The sequence below is a fragment of the Hyperolius riggenbachi genome, chromosome 11, assembly GCF_040937935.1.
Source record: "Hyperolius riggenbachi isolate aHypRig1 chromosome 11, aHypRig1.pri, whole genome shotgun sequence".
Taxonomy (NCBI): Eukaryota; Metazoa; Chordata; class Amphibia; order Anura; family Hyperoliidae; genus Hyperolius; species Hyperolius riggenbachi.
In genome coordinates this window covers 42,995,219-43,019,223 of record NC_090656.1, presented here as the reverse complement: position 1 = coordinate 43,019,223, position 24,005 = coordinate 42,995,219, and the positions used below count along the sequence as shown (strand labels likewise).

Here is a 24,005-nt window from a genome sequence, read left to right as displayed (position 1 = left end):
GTAGAGCCCAGAACACGCACGTTTGTAAATTCAATGAGGAGGGAGTGGAGGGCTGGCACCATCTCTCCTCATTGAATTTACAAATAAAAAAATGAGTTTTACTTACCTGGGCTTCTTGCAGCTCCCTGCAGTCATCCTGTGCCCGCGACCTCGGTCCGAGTCCCTCCAGCAAGCAGCGATGACCCCCGCAAAGCTGGCCGGTCAGTGCCAGTCGGTAGCTACTGTGCATGCACGGCCCCGAGCCACGGGCACCCTGATTTTACTCCTTCATCCGGGAGTGTTCTGCGCAATTTCATTCTGAAAGTCGCCAGATTTCGGGGGGGGGGGGGGTAGTCTTTAGCGGGGCGCAGCGGGCACAGAGAGCAGTGATCGGGGCACATAGAGGCATATCCTGCAGATCGAGTGGTAGATCTGCCAGAGTGCTTCTCTGGATAGAAAAAAAAGGGGGGGGGGGGGTAATTATGGTAAGTGGCTTTTTCACGGGAATTTACAGTGGAAGTCCACTTTAAACTATAAATAATCCATTTGTGCCAAAAATGGCAGATAATCTAGAGGAATTTACTGTAGGTAGTCTTTCAGCTTTTTTTTTCTAGTGTAAACATCAAAGTGCAAATATGCTGATAATGTCATTGTCATGATAACTGGTTATCTTCAAACCAAAGTCCTTACTTTCACAGAGGATCTCTGGCTCACAGTATATTTCTCCATCTTTAGTTTTCACCGCTGTTGCTGTTGTCTCATGAAGTTTCACAAGGTTCTTCCCCACTTCTTCTTTCTGAAAGCAGCATAGAGATGATGACTGACTCACTAACTACATTTATTCAGTAAATAATAATTTAATGTGATCCTCATGCAACATCTGACATCAGTGGCGCAGCTAAGGAGCTGTGGGCCCCGATGCAAGTTTTACATTGGGGCCCCCCAAGCACTCTAAACACAACGATACAGCGCAACAAAACCTGCCAATGGCAACTGCAGTGTCAGAGGTGTAAGTAGGGGCCGGGGAACAGTTTGTTGTCAATTGCCACTATTCAGGCTGCTTTCACAGTAAGACGTTACAGGCGCACGTTAGTGCAGCCTGTAACGCAGCCCAACGCACAGTAATGTAAAATCAATGGGCTGTTCACAGTGCCCACGTTGCGTTACAGGGTAACGCTGCACATTCTGGGAGAGTGCAGCATGCAGTACTTTATATGCGGCTTTAGCCGTGTTAGACTGTGTGCACATGCTCAGTAATGTTTTTTTTAAATATATGCTGCCGGAGAGGAGGTGGGGAGAGTCCGCTAATGTAGCCAGGCACATGGCTACTTAATATTCACTGCACTTGCAGTGTTGTCTTCCTGGAGCGGCCACTGATTGGCTGGCGGGACCACGTGATGCGGAGTGGTGGAACACTTCACATCACATGGTCTCGCCAGCCAATCAGCGCCACGGAGACCACATGATCGGAACGTACTGCGCAGTGCGCACAAAGAGCTGCATAACGCAGCTCACTCTGGTGTCGTCCTCTAACACCACCAGGCGTTGCGTTAGGGGCACGTTATGCGACCGTAACGTCCCCTAAAACATTCACATATGATACGTCTTGGTGGGAAAGAGGCCTCAAAGTATCTATAGAAGTGAGCACAGGACCAGAGCGAATACTGCTGTTGAGGGAAGGCCCTACGGGGCCTCTCTGGCCCGAGTGCCCCGATGCGGTCACAAACTCTGCACCCCCTATTGCTACAACCCTGTCTGACATGATGAGATAAACATATTCACATATGATACTAGCCCTACTAAAAGCCCCATACACACACTCAACAGCGGTCTTTTATGCGGCACAATTGTTGAACAACTTTTGTTGTGAAACAAGTTGAAACAGCTAAAAAAAAAGTATTTTGCTATTGTTCAAAAAGCTGATAAGATTGAACTTTTTATCAGCTTTTTGAACAATAGCAAAATACTTTTTTTTAGCTGTTTCAACTTGTTTCACAACAAAAGTTGTTCAACAATTGTGATGCATAAAAGGCCGCTGTTGAGCGTGTGTATGGGGCTTAAAGGCACCCGAGCAGTGGCTGAAATGAAAAGATTACACTTACCTGGGGCTTCTTCCAGCTCATCGTAGGCGGCGAGGTCCCCCGGCATCCTCCTGGCTCCTCTCCTAGTGCCTCCGCAGGCCCCCGTTACAACTCAAACTCTTCCTATACTGGAAAACAAAGAGAGCCTTCACATAATTTCTTAAAGGGACCCGAGAAGTGGCTGAAATTAGAAGATTACACTTATCTGGGGCTTCTTCCAGCTCATCGGCGAGGTCCTCCTGGCTCCTCCGCAGGCCCCCGTTACTGGCATCACTTGGCGACATCTGGGCCGGCTCTTTCTGGTTAATGACTCAGCATTATCACGCCGGCCGCTCCGCGTCATCACGGCGGTCGGCGTGACAGGTCTGCGCATGCGCAGAAAATCAGCGCATGCGCAGACCTGTCACGCCGGCTGGCATGATGACGTGGAGCAGCCGGCGTGATGACGCTATGCATCATTAATGAGGAAGAGCCGGCCCAGGTGTCGCCAAGTGACGCCAGTAAAGGGGGCCTGCGGAGGAGCCAGGAGGACGCCGGGGGACCTCGCTGCCTACGGTGAGCTGGAAGAAGCCCCAGATAAGTGTAATCTTCTAATTTCAGCCACTGCTCGGATCCCTTTAAGAAATTATGTGAAGTCTCTCTTTGTTTTCCAGTATAGGAAGAGTTTGAGTTGTTATCTATGCAAAAGGTATTCTCTGGTCAGTGTGGTCAAAGTCAGTCCCATTTTCTGAAGAACTGAAAGAGAAACCGTGACCAAGGATTGAGCTTCATCTCAATCAGTAGCTGATACCTCCTTTCCCATGAGAAATCTTTTCCTTTTCTCAAACAGATCCTCAGGGGGCTCTGTATGGCTGATATTGTGTTGAACCCCCCCCCCCACCCCACCCACACAGTGTGATGTCAGGACCAGGGTGCTGCCATCACACTGTGGGAGCCTTGTTGCATTGTGGCAAATAACAGCTGTTTCCAACTGCCAAAAGAGCAAGCAGCAGCTTCTTCCACTGACATCACCTGCCAGCAGTAAAAATGTCACCATGTAATAAAAGTTAGAATGTAAATCAGGGAGAGGAAAGATTTAACAATGGGCAAACACTGACTCGTTTATACATAATTATTGTAAAAATTAAGCACTTTTGTTAATTATTTTATCGTTATTTTCACTGGAGTTCCTCTTTAAACAGCCATGAAACAATGATGGTCCACTCAAACTGGGAATAGCAAAACTTTAGCATTTTGCAGACATAATTTTTCTTCCTGTAAACGAATGTGTTTTTTTTTTTTTTTTGATTGCGATTATTTAACATTGGAGCGTGATCACTCCAAAATCCCGGAAAAAAACGCTGCATGCATCGCAGTAGCAATTTCCGCAAAATGATAAACACTGGCAATCACTGCAGTGAGATAAAAAAAACTCCAGTGTGAATGGGCCCTATGAGACTGCTTGAGATAAGGTTTTACCACAGAAAGGTTCAAAGGGCCATTACTTCTGCTTTAAAGAGGAACTGTAACGTGAAAACGGCCCCTGGGGGGGGGGGTACTCATCTCGGGTGGGGCAAGCCTCAGGATCCTAATGAGGCTTCCCACGCCGTCCTCCATCCCTCGGGGGTCTCGCTGCAGCCCTCCGTACAGCGGTGACGTCATTATTTACCTTCCCGGCTCCAGCGCAGGCGCTCTGACGGCTGTCGGCTCCGAAGTAGGCGGAAATAACCGATCACCGTCGGGTCCGCTCTACTGCGCAGAGCGGACCCGACTGAGATCGGGTATTTCCGTCTACTTCGGAGCCGACAGCAGCCACAGCGCCACCGCTGCAAAGGTAAATATTGAAGTCACAGTTGGGTCTGTCGCCGGCTGTTCGGAGGGCTGCAGCGAGACCCCCGTGGGACAGAGGACGGCGTGGAAAACCTCATTAGGACCCCGAGGCTTCCCCCACCCAAGATGAGTACCCCCCAGGGGCGTTTTTTAATGTTACAGAGTCTCTTTAAATTAAAGCTTAAAGAGGAACTCCAGTGAAAATAATGTAATAAAAATAGTTTTTCATTTTTACAATAATTATGTATAAATGATTTACTCAGTGTTTCCCATTGTAAAATCTTTCCTCTCTCTGATTTACATTCTGACATTTATCACATGGTGACATTTTTACTGCTGGCAGGTGATGTCAGTGGAAAGAGGTGCTGTTTGCTTTTTTAGGCAGTTGGAAACAGCTGTAAATAGCAGTTATTTCCCACAATGCAACAAGGCTCTCACAGTGTGATTTCAGAACCATGGTGCTGACATCACACTGTGGGAGGGGTTTCACCACAATAACAACCATACAGAGCTCCCTGATGATCCGTTAGTGAAAAAGAAAAGATTTCTCATTGTAACGGGAGTATCAGCTACTGATTGGGATGAAGTCCAATTCTTGATCATGGTTTCTCTTTAACCTCCTTGCCGGTTATTGTTGCACTTTGCTAGCTGCATGTACTTCCCGATCGCCGCCACTCCGCGCCGATTCGCCGCTACCCGCCGCGCCCCCCCCCCCAACTCCTTGCACAGCCTGGCCAATCAGTGCAAGGCAGCGCTAAGGGGTGGATCGGGACTCCCTCAGGCGCCATGAAGTGGATGATGTCATCCCGATCGTCGCCATGGCGACAGGGGAAGCCCCAAACAGGAAATCCTGTTCTCCCCCCGATGCCGCTGCACTGCGGCTATCATGTAGCTAGCCTTGGGCTAGCTACATGATTTAAAAAAAAAAAAGTGCTGTGCCGCCCCCTGCCGATTTTTTTTTTTTTTTAACGACAGGTTGGTTAAAGTGTACCTGAGACGAATTCTGCGTTCTGCACAATAGTACTGCACAGAACTCTCGACGGGAGTGCGGCGGCTGGGCTACGCATGCACAGTACACGCTGACTGATGGGATTACCAGACTGAATTGCGTAGGATCCAGGAGGCGGAGGAGGATGGCAAGGGGCCCAGCAGCCTGAAGGGGGCTGGAGGAAGCCCTAGGTAAGCCCTAGGTCGATCGCGATCTACCGGCAGATTGCAACCACCTGCTGAGTAAATCGAAGCCAAAAACAATATAAATATAGATAAATGGACTGCCGCTGGATATACTGAGGTTCTTCAGACATGGAGATCTTTGGAGAACATGAGTCATCCTGCAAACCTGCCTTGTTATTTTTTATAAACTATATTCCACTGTGTAGCTAGAATTTTTTTTTAATCACCACTGTGTCCTATGCAAGTAATCACATGGCAACCTGGATATGGTAACAAAGAAGGTGGGTACATACGTATATGTACAGTATCAGAATCTAAATCAGATTTATTCATCAAGCACAACTGGGTCGTGCCTGGAAAAGGTTTTGGCAACAACAGAGCATAATGCTAGGTACACACGATGAGATTTCTGGGCAGAATTAGTGCCAGATCGATTATTTTCCAACATGTCCGACCTGATTTCCAATTAATTCTCCATAGAAGTGTATGGAAAATCGACCAGAATTCAGATCGGACATGTTGGAAATAATCGACCTGGCACTAATTCTGCCCGAAAATCTCATCGTGTGTACCAGGCATAAAACAAAACGTGACAGAAGCAGCAGATATACAGACAGATAACAATAAACAATGACAGTGATAGCACAAAAACAAAATTTGTAGTGGCAATATGCAACTGCAATTACCCAACTGTTCATTTACTGAGCACACTTCATCGCAACTTGATATGGCCCAAGATATGTTCCAAGAATTGTAATTGGCAGAATATTTAGAACAAAGAACAGAAACAGGATTATTGGTTTATTTAAGCGAAACTTGGCTCTTGCTAATCTTTGATATGTGAACAATTGTACTGAACAAACAGTGCAAAGAATAATGACATGCAGTACAGTCAGAAGGTGTTCAGATCTCTTCGCTTTTTGGCGTGTAGCAACCTCGCGCTTTTTTGGCGTGTAGCAACCTCATGCTTTTTTGGCGTGTAGCAACCTCCTGCTTTTTGGCGTGTAGCAACCTCATGCCACTCTAGTTTAACTGGTGATCAGGAAATATTTCACTGACTTTCTCCTATAGGTCATAATCTGTTTAACAAACACACCCCCTCCCACCAAAACTTTCCAATGTAGTCACCTGATCTAAGGTGAATATCCCAGGATGACATCTGTTGCTTTTTCTCCAAGGTCCTCTAGTTCACGGCTTCCCAACCCTGTCCTCAAATACCACTAACAGTGCAGGTTTTGTGGAAATTCACAGTGGTAGTTAATCTGCTCTGCTGAGACACTAATTACCCCAAGTGTGAATGTTTGTGGTTTCCTGCAACACAAGTTCTGTTGGAGTTACTTGAGGTCAAGGTTGGGAAGCCCTGCTCTAGTGTCATCACTGCAATCTTGCCTCCTGCAGTGACATCAGGGAAGGACATGGGGCAGTTAACCACTTCTTCCTTCGCATCAGTCCACTGGATGGCAGGTGTGGCTGTTGATTTTATACTTGCCCGGGGCTTCCTCCAGCCCCATGAGCACCAATGTGTCTCTTGCTGTCCTCCTGAGTTCCTCCGTTTCGCCTGGTATAGGTCCCAGTAACTGGTTCAGTCGCGCCAGTTGGGCTCTTCTGCGCATACGCAGAAGGGCCACACATGAGCAGAAGAGCCATCTGGCACGACTGAGCCAGAGTACTGGAACCGATAACAGGCGATTGGAGGCACTCAGGAGGACGTTGAGGGATGCATCAGTGTTCATGGGGCTGGAGGAAGCCCTGGGTAAGCATCACATTTTTAGTTTACTCGTCTGAGGTACACTTTAAGTACCTACTTGCCTTCACCAGTGTGACACCACAGGCGAAGGTGGGTGGTCATGTAATGTCATAGATGCTGGTGAAATGCAATTTTGGGCGGGTGGCAGAGTGAGGGGATGTGAGATACAGCTTGGACTCTGCCACTCAACCTCCTTTCACTACTTCACGCAGGAACCAAGTTGACTGCTGTGGGGTGTGGTCACGTGGCCCCAGAACTTGAAGAAGGGAAGTTTTGGTGGGTAAAGGGACTCCTAAAAGCACAGATCAATGCAAAGTGACCTGGTGGTCAGTAAAAATGGCAGCTGCTGTACAAGCCAAAGGAAGAAGGAGAGAAAAGGGTGCACTTGTAGCATCAGTGTATCAAACACATTACACTACCCTGGTCAGGTCTCATCTATCTGTGCACAGCAACTTTACCTAACTTTAGTGAATCAACCCCAAAGTGTAAACCTCTAAAGACGCCTAAACTACAGTGACCATATTTTTGTGGGCCCAACCTGTGATGGGCAGGGAAGCCTATGACAGCCGGTCGCTGTCATTGACTGGCTGTGGGAGGGAGGGTGGGTAAAAAAAAATAGCAAAATGTATTAAAAATAAACAGATAAATATTTATACAAAAATAAATAAACATTTCAGGATTGATCACAGCCCACCAACAGAAAGCTCTGTTAGTGGGCAGAAAAAGGGAAGGGGGGATCACTTGCGAGGCCTTAAAGCTGCAGTGTCCTATTTTGTAAAAAATGGCCTGGTCACTAGTGGGGTTTAAGCCCAGGGTCCTCAAGTGGTTAAACAAACAAGAAACTGTGAGAGACAGGTTGAGATAAGTGCTTCAGAAAAAAAAGCACGGCTCTCTGATTAAATTAGTCGGAGAGCTCAGAGAAGCTCTTCTGCATAGATAACAAGTGAAGTTTCTTAACTCTTCAAGTCCTGTAACAATATGAGACTCATCTGTGCTACTAATGTTCCATTTTTTAGCTGCGCTACACATACAATTGATCTCATAAGTTCATTTTCACTTCAGATTCCCTTTAAGGCTGCTTTCACAGTGGGACGTTACAGGCACACGTTAGAGCAGCTTGTAACGCAGCCCAACTCACAGCAATGAAAAATCACAGTGCCCACGTTGCGTTACATTGTAATGCTGCACGGTAAATGAAAGTGCAGCGTGCTGTGCATTATACTCGTATGTGGCTGCGTTCGGATGTTTGCACATGCTCAGTACTGTTTTGTTTTTTTTCATTTGCCGCATGCGCCATTTTCGTTCGATAATATGTGTCAAAAAGTATGCATCACGGACGCATCAAGAGACGCATAACGCAGCTCTATATAACGTCCAGCTTCAATACCAACATGCGTTGCGTTAGGGGCACGTTATGTGACCTTAACATCGCATGAAATGCAACGTCTTAGTGTGAAAGAGCCCTAAAGGTTATTATGCTGTTGCTTATCTTTAAAAGCGGAGAAGTTCTGAGTTCGGGTTCACTTTAAGTAGACAGTGCAAGAATTTCTGATTTATGTTTTGGTTACATGTAACGATGTTGGTATGAGTTACACTATAATAGTCAAGCAGATGACCAAGAAGAACTATTTGTGAATAGATAGCTTGAAGGAGACAAAAGGAAACCGAGAGCCCAATATAGTGTAGTATCTCAGTGACAATTAGTCAGTTGTACAACAAAGTAATGGTTATACTCACAAACGTGGGTTGCCACAAAGGCACTGGATAAGAAGGCGGGGAGAATTATAACCTGACCCCGCTCAGGTTTAAGAAGTCGCTCTCTGTAGACAGGAAGGAATGGAGATACACCCCTCCACCAAGGGTGGACTAGACAATTTGTAAAGCAGTAACACAGAAGCGCCAAATAGAGTAAAATCGATTAAAAACTGTATAAAAGGGGGACGTTGGTGGACTCGCCTCCCTCGTAGAAAGAAAGACCGGACAATGGGACGTTACTCACAGTATAAAGTAACTTTTTATTAAAAGCTCCAAAGTTGCAACGCGTTTCACGGGTCACAATCCCGCTTCATCAGGCAAACATTTTTGGAGGGTACAAAATCGGGTCAGAGGCGCTCAGCCAGGCCATTGACCCGATTTTGTAAAATTCTTGCCTGATGAAGCGGGATTGTGACCCGTGAAATGCGTTGCAACTTTGGAGCTTTAATAAAAAGTTACTTTATACTGTGGGTAACGTCCATTGTCCGGTCTTTCTTTCTACGAGGGAGGTGAGTCCACCAACTTTCCCCTTTTATACAGTTGTTAATCGATTTTACTCTTCTTGACGCCTCTGTGTTACTGCTTTACAATTTTTGAATAGATGCACAACTGTTAAAGCTATATGTTTTGTATCTTTTAGTATTTGATATACTTGAAAACTTTCTAATAAAAAACGATTGAAACAGAAAATCAGCTGCTACTCCACACTTTTTTGAACCTTACAAGCCCCCATACACATTTGTCACTCCTCTTTCCCATTAGTGTTATGAAATAGGACTATCATGGAACTGACCTTGTCGCAATGCAGCGGCACTACAAAGCGTTTGAAGACCGGTATTGAGGTCATTTTCGTGTCCTGGCTCAGGTCCTTCCTTAAATTGGCCATATAAAACATTTCATATAAGCTATTGTCCTTGTATGCAATGATGTCAAATACAACATGGCCGTCCACTTCCTGAGCATTAACATGGTGGTAAACTACCAAAGCATCAGTGCAGAACTTCTCAGCAACCATTTTCTTTGTTCTCTTATCAATGATGTAAAACCGAGTCTGAAAAAAGGATTATTCAGGAAAAATGATGCTTTATGTTAGGATAGTTCTAAAACATTGTTGTTGTTATTGCTATTATTATTTTTTATGAATAAAATGCTAACATATCTCTGTACACTAGGTATTCCAAAAAACCTGTGATAGGGAGGTACAACTGAGACAAGACAAATAACATTTATAGTGCGCTTTTCTCCTGGCAGACTCAAAGCGACAGAGCTGCAGTCACTAGGACGTGCTCTTTAGGCAGTAGCAGTTAGGGAGTCTTGCCCAAGGTCTCCTCATTGAATAGGTGCAGCTTACCGAAGAGGAAGAGCTGAGATTTCAACCCAGGTCTACAGTGAGAGAGGCGGATCCCTTAACCAGTACACTATCCAGCCATTGAATCCTCCTTAGTACTGTCAAGCCTCTGGATAGTCCAGAGGCTTTCCAGATCCTCTTCAGGCCCACAGGACCCTTTTCATTTTGTGATCAATCTCCCGGTGGTATATAAAGAAAGAGAACCGAGAGCCCAATATGGTGTAGTAAGTCAAGGCAAATGGTATGTTGTGAAAGAGTAAAATTACATACTCACAAACCAGGGCCACCTCCAGGCAACCACTGTACAGGCAGGTGAGGAGACCGGCCCGTCCCCACCCAGGGCCAAGAAGTCGCTCTCTGTAGACGTCAAGAATAAAGGGTTATCCCCCTCCACCAAGGGTGGATATATAATGTGTTATGAACTGAACAGAGGCGCCAGGTGTAACTCTGACATTACGCTGCTGTGTACTCCTACTTTCACTGCCTGATGAAGCGGGTGTAGACCTGCGAAACGCGTTGTACTAAATCCCTGGAGTGTACCATTAAATTTACCTTGTTGAATAAGCACAGCACTCTTGTGTCTGCTTGAGGGAGGTAAGTCCACCACTGCCTCCTAAGCATTTTTTAAACATTTTAAATATTGTTTTTATCCTTTTGGCGCCTCTGTTCAGTTCATAACACAATCTCCCGGTGGTGTACAAGGGCATGCACGCATAAATAAGGTTCTTCTATGCAAAGCAGTTAATTTGGGTGCCGTCAGCATTGTCTTAATTTGGGCGCTGCATAGACTGCAATGTCAATTGCGGCTATCACGGCGCCCAAGGGGTAATCTGGACTTCTGGCAGCTGTTAACAAGTATATTCAGAGGCAAAGGCAGTGGTTATATCGGCACAGATTGTGGTGGGGTGAGTGATAGGAATCAGTATCAGTGAATATTGCAGCCAGGAGGACTGTTAGGGTTAGGCGGGGGAGTCGATTAGAGTTAGACATTGGCGGGAAGGCTGGTTAGGGTTATGCATCAAGGGGGGTACGTTGGTAAGTGTTAGGCATCTGCTGGGAGCCTGGTTAGCTGAAAGGAGGAAGTATTGGAGTTGTGTGAAATACGGTGTGAAGCGCAAGTAAATGAATGCGCCCTGTGCGCAAGTTCATTGCTGAATGGTGCTGAAGTGCGGTGTTGCAGTGAATTCAGAACAATGATCCGAATTTGAACACCAACACTACTGATGAGGACCGTAAAGTTCGAAACAGCTGTCTGCATGTTGGATTGATGTGGCTCTGTAACATGTATAAGCTATAGGCTTACTTTACACCAGTGGTTCTGAATGTGTGCCTGGCTTTCAGGAGCATAAAGAGATGATTGCATATTTGAGAGTGATGCATCATGGGAAATCACATTTGCTCACTTAAAGCTGAATTATTGCAAATAACTTCTGTTTTAAGAAATGATGACTGTAATTCTGCTTGAACTGAGTCATTTCAATAAAGAGATGCCATGGCACACAACAGGTATTGCAGCTGTGCTTCATTTGAGTATGTCTGGAAAATGCATGACTAGCTGTGCATTTTCCAGTCATACTCCAATACAGCAAAGCTGCCATAGCTTCTGTGTGTCGTATGTTTATTGAAATTGCTTGAAGTGTGATTGCAGGTGGTGGTGTCCCTGTGGAGACTAGAGCACCGGTGATGCAAGGACCATTTCTAGCCCAAAGACCAGAAGGGGGTTACCACTGCATTTTGGTGCTTTAACTGAATACCCTGTATTGCTCGCTCGCTATGTGTGTAGACTCCTATTTACTTTGTGCTTTATATATTGCTCCACACAATATGCTCCTCCCATTCAAGTTATAAACTTTATTGACCAATTTTCCCACTTTCTTTCTTTCTGGCTACAATATCTCGGGGCCAATTCAATTCACTTTTTTTCCTACATTTTCTCCTAGGAAATAATTTTTCATCTTCTATTTAAAATAACTCTTCAGCACTCTGCAATTAAAAAGGTAGCAAACAGTAGGTGAATCATACTGCCAGAACTATTCTGAGTATTTTCTTGCTTGCTGGTGACTTAAAGTCAGAGCCGGATTTACCATAACAGGTGTCTACAGGTGTCTGAAGATGGAAAGGCGTCTCACTCCCCTCCCCTAGTGCCTCCCTCCTTCCCTATGCAGAGTCCTGAGCAGAGTGTAGTGAGAGGTTACTCACCCTGCTCTCGGCATTCCAGTGGCGGCATCTCCCTTCAAGTCGGGGGCACCTCTTGCTACTTAACCTCCTTAGCGGTCTGGACGAGCTCAGCTCGTCCAGTACCGCCGGAGGGTGCCGCTCAGGCCCTGCTGGGCCGATTCGTTTCAAATAAAAAGGAGCACATGCAGCCGGCAGGGATGCCGGCACTTTGCCAGCCGCGTGTGCTACCTGATCGCCGCGAAAGAGGGTCCCCCCAGCCGCCCGAGCCCAGCGCAGCCGGAACAAACAGTTCCGGCCAGCGCTAAGGGCTGGATCGGAGGCGGCAGACGTCAGGACGTAGGCTGACGTCAATGACGTCACTCCGCTCGTCGCCATGGCGACGAGGAAAGGGAAACAAGGAAGGCTGCTCATTGCGGCCTTCCTTGTTCCGGCGATCAGAAGGAGCGCCCTCTAGTGGGCTTTCATGCAGCCAACTTTCAGTTGGCTGCATGTAATAGTTTTTTTTAGTTAAAAAAAAACCCTCCCGCAGCCGCCCTGGCGATCTTAATAGAACGCCAGGGAGGTTAATACTGAGGGTACTTCTGGCTGTAGCTACCTATGATGGGCAAGGGAAGTAGAGGAGAAGTGACAGCTGCGACAGCCAGCACACTTGCTTTGTAGTTCGGCAGGGGTTTGTAGGTTCATGGAGAGTGAAGTCTAATATGGCAGGACATCTGTGCCTATAGGATAGGATCCTATGATGTAAACCCGGCCTGCTTAAAGTGTACCTGAGCCGAAGCTTGGGTACAAAATGAGATACTTACCTAAAGAGAGGGAAGCCTCATGATCCTATTGAGGCTTCCCTCCTTGCTCTGATGCCCCCCATCACTGAACGTGCCCCCCGAAAGATCAGTGTCGCTAATCATATCAATGCAGCCAATGTCCACTTCCTGCAGTGTGGCCATGCAGTAGCCGTGTGAGTCTGCCCACGTATGTGCAGTTAGCCGGAGCCGCGGGCTCCTTACTACTACACATGCGTGGGCAGGCCTGCATGTCTACTGCGTGGCCACACTGCTCGAAGAGGAGCTGCACGACACTGATGTGGAGAAGGGACATTAGACCACCGAGGGAAGCCTCAATAGGATCCTGAGGCCTCCCTCTCTTCAGGTTACTATCTTATTTTGATCCCAAGCTTCAGCTCTGAATCGCTTTAAATAGCATTTTTTTTATAAATTGTGAAACTATCACCTAGGAGAGAACTTGGGAGAAAAGGTGAATTGGATCAGGCCCTGTGTCTGTCACACCAAAAAAAATAAAAAACCCCACAAACTTTAGTGCAGAACTTTTATGCCAGATAAGACCACTTTCTGTCATACCTTCTCTTCACTCCTGAAGTCAATGCATGAGGCCCAGTTGACACCTCGGAAATAAGCAGTAGCCAGTTTTAAGATATCCAGCTTCAAGGGCTGCTCTATAAAGATGATGTAGTTTTCAGTCATTCCAAAGCTGTGGTAGTAGCTGGGACTTAGGAGATTATGGGCAGGTATGGAGCACACAACCTCAGCATTCTTCAATGCAGACTTCTTGCTTTCATTGTCTAGGAAAGAGAATGTCACTTTATCAACCCTTGTTTACTGTTGATTTCTAAACATTCTTTAGTATACAGAGGATTCAATATGACATTTCTTGCAGTACAATATTCACGTCTTTATAAATAAATGCTTTAATCGTTAAATAGCTTGAATAAACTAGTAAGGGCAGGATTTATATTCCCCTACCCCCCGGCCAAATTTCTTGTGGTACCCCTTCCATGTTTAACAGCACCCTCCCATTCTATGGACAGCCCCCTCTTCCATGTATAACTTTCGTGTACTACAACCCCTCTCTTTCCCTTGGGCAGCAGCTCCCCTCTTCCATGTGTTGCTCCTCATTTGCAGTTTCCCTGCTTCATGGCAAGGAAATGAACAGCGCTACTTAAAAACAGGCAAGTGCCTACCTGCAAAAGAGTGCAAGCCCCACTTGTGGGATATAATACACACCGAGCATACACATGACCTGTCTACCACTGGAGGATGTTGGTTTCCGTAACAGCTTGCATGCAACCTATTAAGTACTCGTCCCTCCCACTGCGAAGAAGTCAATCCTCCATGGGAGGTGCCTAACACTAACTAAATCCTAACCTATGTATATGCATAGCCTGGGTGCGGCTAATCAAGTAAATTCGAAAATTGAAAACTGTGCAAAAGGTGGATCAGCGCATCACCAGGCCGCCTCCGAATGGCCTCGAATCAGAGGTGCGCTGAGCCCCCCCAGAAACTGCAAACGCACCTTGAACCTTTTTGCACAGTTTCCCTGTTTCATTTGAAGCCTCTTCTTCCTTTCCAATACCACCCATGAACAGCAGCCGCCCAAGCCCTGTGCCTTTGTGGCCTTTCCAGAGATCTGGGTAAGGGTATGTGCGCACTGAGCAGTGCAGGTGGCTTGTGTATTGTACACTATGTATCTTGCTGTAATCCATGCACAGGGTCACCATCAGGGGGGCACAACTACCATTGGGGTGATGGGCAGACCACCCATGATGCTAGGGGGCCCAGCCATGAGTAGGAGGGGGTAACAGCGCTGGAAGGAGGAGCAGCGGAACACAGCAGCGGGGAGGGGGACAGACCCCCCTCCCTCACCTGGGTCCCCCCTTTCTTGCTCCCCCCTCCAGATATTAAATTAGTGTCAGCGGCAGCGAGTGGGGAATGACTCATCTGACTTCCATGTTCTAGGCGACGGGCGCTGCATTCCACAGATCCACATTCCACAGATCTTCTCCGCCTTCAATGCTGCTCACTGTATGCTAAACAGGGAGCGACATTGAAGGCGGAGAAGACCTGTGGAACGCAGCGCTCAGGCGTCTGGAACGTGGAAGTCAGGTGAGTCATTCCCCACCCGCTGCCACCAACGCCTGGAGGGGGGAGCGCGGAAGGGGGGAACTGGCGGCAAGAACACTAGCTACCTATACTGTGGCAACTATACTACCTATACTGGGGGCAACTATACTAGCTACCTATACTGGGGCGACTATACTAGCTACCTATACTGGGGCAACTATACTACCTATACTGGGGCAAATATACTAGCTACCTATACTGGGACAACTAAACTACCTATACTGGGGGCAACTATATTAGCTACCTATACTGGGGCAACTATACTAGCTACCTATACTGGAGGCAACTATCGTAGTTACCTATAATGGGGGCAACTATACTAGCTACCTATACTGGGGCAACTATACTACCTACACTGGAGCAACTATACTACCTATACTGGGGGCAACTATACTAGCTACCTATACTACCTATACTGGGGCAACTATACTACCTATACTGGGTGCAACTATACTGGCTACCTATACAGGGGGCAACAATATTGGCTACCTATACTGGGGGCAACTATACTAGCTACCTATACTGGGGCAACTATTCTATCTACCTTTACTGGGGCAACTATACTAGCTATACTGGGGGCATCTATACTAGCTACCTATACTGGGGCAACTATACTACCTATACTGGGGGCAACTATACTAGCTACCTATACTGGGGTAACTATGCTACCTATACTGGGGCAACTATACTACCTATACTGGGGGCAACTATACTAGCTACCTATACTGGGGGCAACTATACTACCTATACTGGGGGCAACTATACTACCTATACTGGGGGCAACTATCCTACCTATACTGGGGGCAACTATGCTAGCTACCTATACTGGGGCAACTATACTGGCTACTATACTGGGTGTAACTACAGGGAGTGCAGAATTATTAGGCAAATGAGTATTTTGACCACATCATCCTCTTTATGCATGTTGTCTTACTCCAAGCTGTATAGGCTCGAAAGCCTACTACCAATTAAGCATATTAGGTGATGTGCATCTCTGTAATGAGAAGGGGTGTGGTCTAATGACATCAACACCCTATATCAGGTGTGCATAATTATTAGGCAACTTCCTTTCCTTTGGCAAAATGGGTCAAAAGAAGGACTTGACAGGCTCAGAAAAGTCAAAAATAGTGATATATCTTGCAGAGGGATGCAGCACTCTTAAAATTGCAAAGCTTCTGAAGCGTGATCATCGAACAATCAAGCGTTTCATTCAAAATAGTCAACAGGGTCGCAAGAAGCGTGTGGAAAAACCAAGGCGCAAAATAACTGCCCATGAACTGAGAAAAGTCAAGCGTGCAGCTGCCAAGATGCCACTTGCCACCAGTTTGGCCATATTTCAGAGCTGCAACATCACTGGAGTTCCCAAAAGCACAAGGTGTGCAATACTCAGAGACATGGCCAAGGTAAGAAAGGCTGAAAGACGACCACCACTGAACAAGACACACAAGCTGAAACGTCAGCTGGGCCAAGAAATATCTCAAGACTGATTTTTCTAAGGTTTTATGGACTGATGAAATGAGAGTGAGTCTTGATGGGCCAGATGGATGGGCCCATGGCTGGATTGGTAAAGGGCAGAGAGCTCCAGTCTGACTCCGACGCCAGCAACGTGGAGGTGGAGTACTGGTTTGGGCTGGTATCATCAAAGATGAGCTTGTGGGGCCTTTTCGGGTTGAGGATGGAGTCAAGCTCAACTCCCAGTCCTACTGCTAGTTTCTGGAAGACACCTTCTTCAAGCAGTGGTACAGGAAGAAGTCTGCATCCTTCAAGAAAAACATGATTTTCATGCAGGACAATGCTCCATCACACGCGTCCAAGTACTCCACAGCGTGGCTGGCAAGAAAGGGTATAAAAGAAGAAAAAATAATGACATGGCCTCCTTGTTCACCTGATCTGAACCACATTGAGAACCCGTGGTCCATCATAAAATGTGAAATTTACAAGGAGGGAAAACAGTACACCTCTCTGAACAGTGTCTGGGAGGCTGTGGTTGCTGCTGCACGCAATGTTGATGGTGAACAGATCAAAACACTGACAGAATCCATGGATGGCAGGCTTTTGAGTGTCCTTGCAAAGAAAGGTGGCTATATTGGTCACTGATTTGTTTTTGTTTTGTTTTTGAATGTCAGAAATGTATATTTGTGAATGTTGAGATGTTATATTGGTTTCACTGGTAAAAATAAATAATTGAAATGGGTATATATTTGTTTTTTGTTAAGTTGCCTAATAATTATGCACAGAAATAGTCACCTGCACACACAGATATCCCCCTAAAATAGCTAAAACTAAAAACAAACTAAAAACGACTTTCAAAAATGTTCAGCTTTGATATTAATGAGTTTTTTGGGTTCATTGAGAACATGGTTGTTGTTCAATAATAAAATTATTCCTCAAAAATACCACTTGCCTAATAATTCTGCACTCCCTGTATACCTGACTACCCTATACAGGGGCACCTATACCTGGCTAACTACCTACCTATACTGTGGGTGAAAATTTTCAGCTGCTGTGCGATTATTCCACAATGGGGAGGGTGAGCCAAGCCTAATGATGTGTGAGGCGCCCCAAAATTTCTGCTGGCTGCCCTGGCCATGCATGATCATGTAAGCGTGTATCAGCCCTAACAAAAAATGTAACTTTCTCTGTTTGGTACGGTGTTAGATATTGTTAAATACATACAAAAAAGGTAAAAAAAATAAATAAATTACAATTTCTTCTGCCTTATATGAAGAGTTTCAGTGGCTAACAAGAACGAGACCTTACAAAATTACATTGTAATAGTGTCACCTCTAATTTGATTATGACCAATTCTAGCTTACCAATGAAACACAGTGAGCTGGTACCTACTGAGGCTGATACTGAAGGCTCTTGCCTATAGGCGCCACTGTTGGTGGGTAGACTGTTCCCAAGAACACTTCTAACTTCTCTGCAAAGTCAATAATACTATTAATGCTGCACCTTTAATATCTGTGCCAGCTAATGGTGTCTTCTCTTTGTCATGTGCATAAATAAAACTCACAAAAGAAACTAACCCCTTTATATACTGTTCAAAAAACAAACTCATAAAACATTCCAGGAATGGGGTTGTACAAAACAGCAAAACATTTGTAGCTTCTTCTTCCTAAGTGGCCTGAAATGTGGAGCTGCACAAACATGGAATTATATTATGTTGTTAAATTTGTCCCCATGATAACTTGCCCAATACATACCACAGAGCGTGTGTCCTGAGAGGTGGCTGCCAGGGAAAGCTAAGATAAATACCCTGGTTTTGTCCTATGGTAATAAAGAATTAAATAATAATACTAAGATTTCTTTAGCATTTTCTCCTGTCGAAAAAGCCACTAAGGGTGCACTCAGTAGGCCTCCCTGCAGTGTTAGGAACTGACTCTAGCCAGGATTTCTCGTGCGGAAAAAAAACTTTACATTTTTCTGTACAATTGATTTCTTTTTGTCAAAAACCTTTAAAATGTAATCTTTTTATTGTATTTTTTACATTGTATCGTGTATCGCTACCTGAGAGATGGCTATTCATAGCACAATTAAATTGATCGGTTTCCTGTTTTTTCCATAAAAACGACTGACTGAATACAAACGCCCATTAACACTTCTTATTTTAGTCTGCCTAATATGGCTGAGAGGTTACTGTTAGCTTATGGCTAAAAAAGTTACCGTTAGTTTAGGGCTTAGAGCAGTGGCGTAGCTAATAACCTGTGGTCCCAGATGCAAGTTTTACATTGGGGACCCCCAAACACTTAAAACGTAACAATTGATACGGCGCACCAAAACCTGCCAATGGCAACTACAGTAGCAGAGGTGCAAGAAGGGAATGGGGAGCAGTTTGTTATCTATAGAAGTCATTATTATGAGCACAGGACCAATAGAGAGCTAATACTGAAGTTGAGGGAGGGCCCCAATGCGGGCCTCTGCAACCCCTATTGCTACTCTCCTGACTTAGAGGTTACTGTTTTCAATCTACTTATAAAAAAAGACACATTTAAAGCAACAGGGTCAGTTAGTTCTTTCTTACCTGGAGCTACAGGAGGAATTTTAAAAAACATGTATTTTGTTTTTCCTTTGTCACCAATTGACGTTCCCATATTTAATGTATTCCCAGCATTGTCATAATGCGGATGAGAGGTGACCAAATTAACTGTCATGTACTTCAGATAATCTACCTGCAAGAAAGGCAGATAATATAAGTTTCATTGGACTATTTATACACCTGGCATGATTTGCAGATTTTCATCTGTTGGCTCCCAGCATAAGAGATAATGCAACATTGGGCATACTTTAGGGCTACAGATTTCAATACAGAAATGCCTCAAGGAAGTATAGCCCACCATACAGCAGATACAGGAACTGTGAGGCATAATGATATGGTTACAACAAGATAATCAGAGACTTACAAAGCAATATCAGGATAAGCCGATATCATGGAAGGAATGGCTGTTGCCATTGTTGTTGGATGGACATGATTGCTGATGTGTGTGCCTGTGTGCTGTATACATGGGGATCATGTTTGAGTTTACACGTGTTTTGGAACCTGTGTCAGCACACACAGGTCTTCGTGTGTGTATTGTGCACATGCATTAGCATGAACATACATGTACCAATGAGCAATGATGCCAAATGGTTTATTTTAACCTACTGAGTGCTTGCTGTTGTGGTATCCAGTATTCACATTCTGTAGTTGTTTCCTGAACCTGTGCCATGAAATCCTGAAATACTGTTGACAACCTTGCCTGTTTCTGACTACCAAATCGCCTGCCGATTTCTGCTGCTCATCCGGATCACCAACGGCCTTCTATCTGCCTGCTGATTCTGCTCCAGCCTGTTGCCAGCTCAGATTGTTCCTAATCTTTCTTTTCACTGGAGATTCTGCTCTAGTCTTGCCAACTACCATAGTTACCGGTGTGGCTGTTTGAATAAAATTGATAGTCTCTGTTTAGCAAGTCAAGGAGATAAATTAATAGAATGTTCCGGTAGCAAGTTTTTTTCTTCAGGAAGGGGCTTTGCAAAGCTTTGAGACATAGACATGTTTTTCACTTACCGTATTTACATGATGTGCAAATAAAAAAAGCCTCCTATATTTAAAGTGTATGGATTAAAATAAAAAATTAGATACCGTACTTTCCTAAGAAGAGGGTAGCCTCAGGGTCCTCTGTATTGATGCATGCAGACCCCCAGAACATATCCAACAAGAGCTTGTGGGATATGTTTGCATGGCCACACTACCTCCTGTGTATGAGCGCGGCCATATTGCTCTTGCACCAGTATGGTTGTGCCTGTGCAGTAAGCCAAAGTTGATCAAACACAAGTGGCTCCATGCTGCTGCACAGGCGCAGCCATAATTGCACAAGGGCAGTACTGCCCTGCTCGTGCACGAATAGGAGCACAGTCGCAATCTAGGATAGGGTCCCAGGCAGCGGCGGTGGTCTCCAGGAGGATGTGGGAAGCCTCTGGAGGATCCTTAGGTAAGGATCTAATTTTTTTGTTTTAAAACACCTCAGGTTCTCGTTAAGTAAACCACCATCCCCAACCCACAAAAATTAGAAAACGTCATACATACCCCTCCTTTAAATCCAATTCACAGAGCCTGCAGTGCAAATTGGTGCACATTGTTCTGCACTACCCCCTGACTGAATGGCGTCAAGATATATTTGCACATTATTGCAGTCAGCAGCATTGCTGTGATGTATGCATGATTATATCAGTTAGCACCACCAGATGCGTACATTACCTTTTAAGTTTCCTGAGGCTACATTCCGCTCCTTCCTAATACAAAGTTGCCTCTTCCATGGTCATCTATTCATGCAAGTTATTCAAATGATGGTACATTTAAAGGAACACTATTGATTAACATCTTTTTTTCAATTGAGATAGAATTCGTTTTGGAAGTGCTGTTAAGTATGGGTGTTTACTTTTAAATGCTTATCTCTTTGTTTAATCAAATTCCTTTCACACTTACTGACGGTATCTGAGGCTAAATCTGACGAGACTACTCATTCATGAAGGGAATGGGGATTCCCTCACACTGCATCTGTGAACCCTGTGTGTGAGAGAAAGTTCTCACTGCCTATCTCTGACTGAGCTGTCTGCAGAGAGCAGAGGAAATGTAACAGTGTGATATTGAAGCAAACCTTTGCAAATGAAACATTCCAACTGAACTAAAATCTACACACAATGATTTAAATCTTTTTCCTCTGATATTTAACATGAAAAGGTTTACACAGCTACTTAGGCCTCAATTCACGGAGCATTATCAAACGTTTATCAAACACTTTATCAAACGTTTGATAATTTACCTCATGGGTAAAATCTTATTTTAAATTCACTAAGGTGTTATATATTTATCGAATGTTTTACCGATAAAATGTTCAACAAATATATAACACCTTAGTGAGATTTTACCCATGAGGTAAATTATCAAACATTTGATAAAGTGTTTGATAAACGTTTGATAATGCTCCGTGAATTGAGGCCTTAGACATTATTTGTACATTGTCATTTTGGAACACTTGGTTTGATAGTGTTCCTTTAAGACGTTATCAGTCAAAGTGTAATAGCTTTAAAGAGGTGTTTAGGGATTAGTTATCTCAGTCACTGCCAGGGCCTTTCTTAGCACTAGGTAAACTAGGCATGAGCAGTCACTAGTGTCCAGAGAGGTGGCTGTCAAGGGTTCTCAAACTTGTGCTCATCATCCTGATGTCACCACACCCCAGAGCATAGACAGCTAAATGAGCAGACTGGATGATAGTGCTTATCCAGCCTGCCCATCCAGCTCTCTATGCTCCCTAGGTGGTGACCAGCCTGGCTCTGTGTATGTAACATAGAGGACTGGAGGAACAATCAGAGCTCATTGGGTAAAAAAAGGGGAGGAGATGTGATGGCTGGACCGGCCAGGGAATGGGAGCAGCCAGCACATTTGTGGTCCGGTTAAGCAGATGAATTTGCATCAAGATTTATTTGCTTGTTTGGAGCTATAAGCTCTCAAGATGTAAATCCTGCCTTAGTGACTGCAATTCTGAGGGTTAAGAGGTCTTTTGATCAACCACTTTCAGTCCGACATTGGCTTTTCAGCGTAGATCCAATGTCAGACATAGGCCTCGATTCATCATTGTGTTTGCGATAACTTTTTCCAGTTCGTTAAATTACCGAATTCGAAGTTTATCGATTTCTAGTTGAATTCTTCAAGGTTTTTCCGCATTCAGTGTGACTTCGATAAAATATCGATAACAATGCGGTAACCATTCGGTAACTTGTCGATATTTCCATTTTACATTTAACGCAAGGCCATAAGATTCCCATGGAATTGTGGGTAAAAAGGCAGTCCTTTGAACACCACGTAGCAATATTCCGAATAGGGCTTAACACCTGGACCAGGACTCGGGAAGTGGCTTGGGACAATCCCACAATTTTGCCAGCTATGGCTTTCTAAAAAAAAATTTAGTGCAGCTAGCAATTTAGTTAACCCTGGCACTGCCTGTGTTCTCTTACAAGATGATTCAAGAGAAATGCCGATGTCCTGGTATAGCAAATAAATCCATTCTCTTGCAAATTGATATGGTTCTAGACCTTATTCTTGCCCTTCTGCCCCTTTGAATCACTCTCAGCTGATACATAACCACTTCAAATGGCTCCATCTTCTCTCTTAGCAATGATCTGACAGGAATAAAGACAGAGCAGTGAAGGAGATAACTAATCCTAAATGTAACGCTAAACCACACCCACTTTCATTTTCATGAATTGCACTTTATTCCGTTTTACTGCACCATTACCAAATGGTTATCGAATGCTCGCTAACAGCTGTAGATAACTTTGATGAATCCGGAAATCAACTTATCGAGTTCGGTATTTTACCAAACTGCTGGTAATTGATTCAATAAGTCTTGATGAATCAAGGCCATAGTCCAATTTAGGATGTCTGCTGCTAAGTGGCAATGTTGCCCAGGCGTTTGAATCCTTATAGCATATAGCAACTCTAGCCGTGCAAAAAAACATACACACCGAGTTTCACATTTCCCATTCCCAGTAACTCCAGTTAATGAGAATGAGCCCTTTTTTACTGGGCATGCGTGAATTTACAAACTGCAAGCACTAATGCATGAAGGGAAGAAGATGCCCCCGACTGATGTTGTTAACTTGCAGGAATGGGGGATTGATAGGGACCTCAGAGGCAGCAAGCATTGGTAAGAGCTTAGCTAGATTTATAGGTGGCCCAAAGATAATCTAATTGTAGTTTTATGTCACTTCAGGCCTTCCCAAAGTATCTCATGTCTCCTATACAGTGTATAGGTGTGTGTATGTGTATTTTCGAAATAGGAATAAACATACCTTTTCTAGTGTATCCAGACTCACTGGGTCAATTTTTCTGATATAGTTGGTTTCAGAGGATGCATAATAGTCATCTCCAAACTGTATGATGTTGATTAAGCAATTATCAGTGAACTCGGGCACCACATGTGACAGGTAGGTGAAGGCTCTGAGGGGAAAGAGATAAACCATGACCGCTACATTTTTCATATTGATAGTTCAGAATACTAATCTGCAGCTTAAAGTTAGCCATGCATTTCACAATCCACATTACAATCGACAACATAATCGATATCACCAAGAACCAACATTGAGATCCTGTATTTCGACTGTGATGTCAGTTATGTTGTTGATCAAAAAACATAAACGACACTAACATTTTTGCCCAATTAGACTTTTTTTTGTCTAACTAAAAGTCTTATTGGGCAAAAAAAAATGTATAGTGTATGTCTAGCATTAGCCGGCCATACAGTGTACAAATTGTTTTGTCCAGTTAGACATTCAAGTAGACAAAACGTCTAATTGATCCTAAGTTGAAGTGGATTTAAACATTTGTGATCAATATTATAATGAATATTGAAGTGAACCTAAACTGGCCGGGAAACAAAAAGTTAGATACTTACCTAGATAGAGGCAAGCGTCTGGATAGTTCAGGGGCTTCCCATGTCTTCCTCCATCTGGCTGTTGCAACGTTTAGACCCCATGAACTT

General features: G+C 44.6%; 1 protein-coding gene across 1 annotated transcript in view; it reads right to left on the bottom strand.

Moving 5' to 3' along the window:
• Positions 1-24,005, bottom strand: part of BCO1 (beta-carotene oxygenase 1) — a 56,531-nt gene that overhangs the window by 11,163 nt on the left and 21,363 nt on the right. Inside the window, exons 4-8 of the mRNA XM_068261229.1 lie at positions 23,317-23,464; positions 19,010-19,157; positions 13,426-13,646; positions 9,338-9,595; positions 670-775 (exon numbers count right to left, since the gene is read on the bottom strand). Coding sequence (XP_068117330.1) covers positions 670-775; positions 9,338-9,595; positions 13,426-13,646; positions 19,010-19,157; positions 23,317-23,464 — 881 coding nt within the window. The remainder of the gene's footprint in view (positions 1-669; positions 776-9,337; positions 9,596-13,425; positions 13,647-19,009; positions 19,158-23,316; positions 23,465-24,005) is intronic.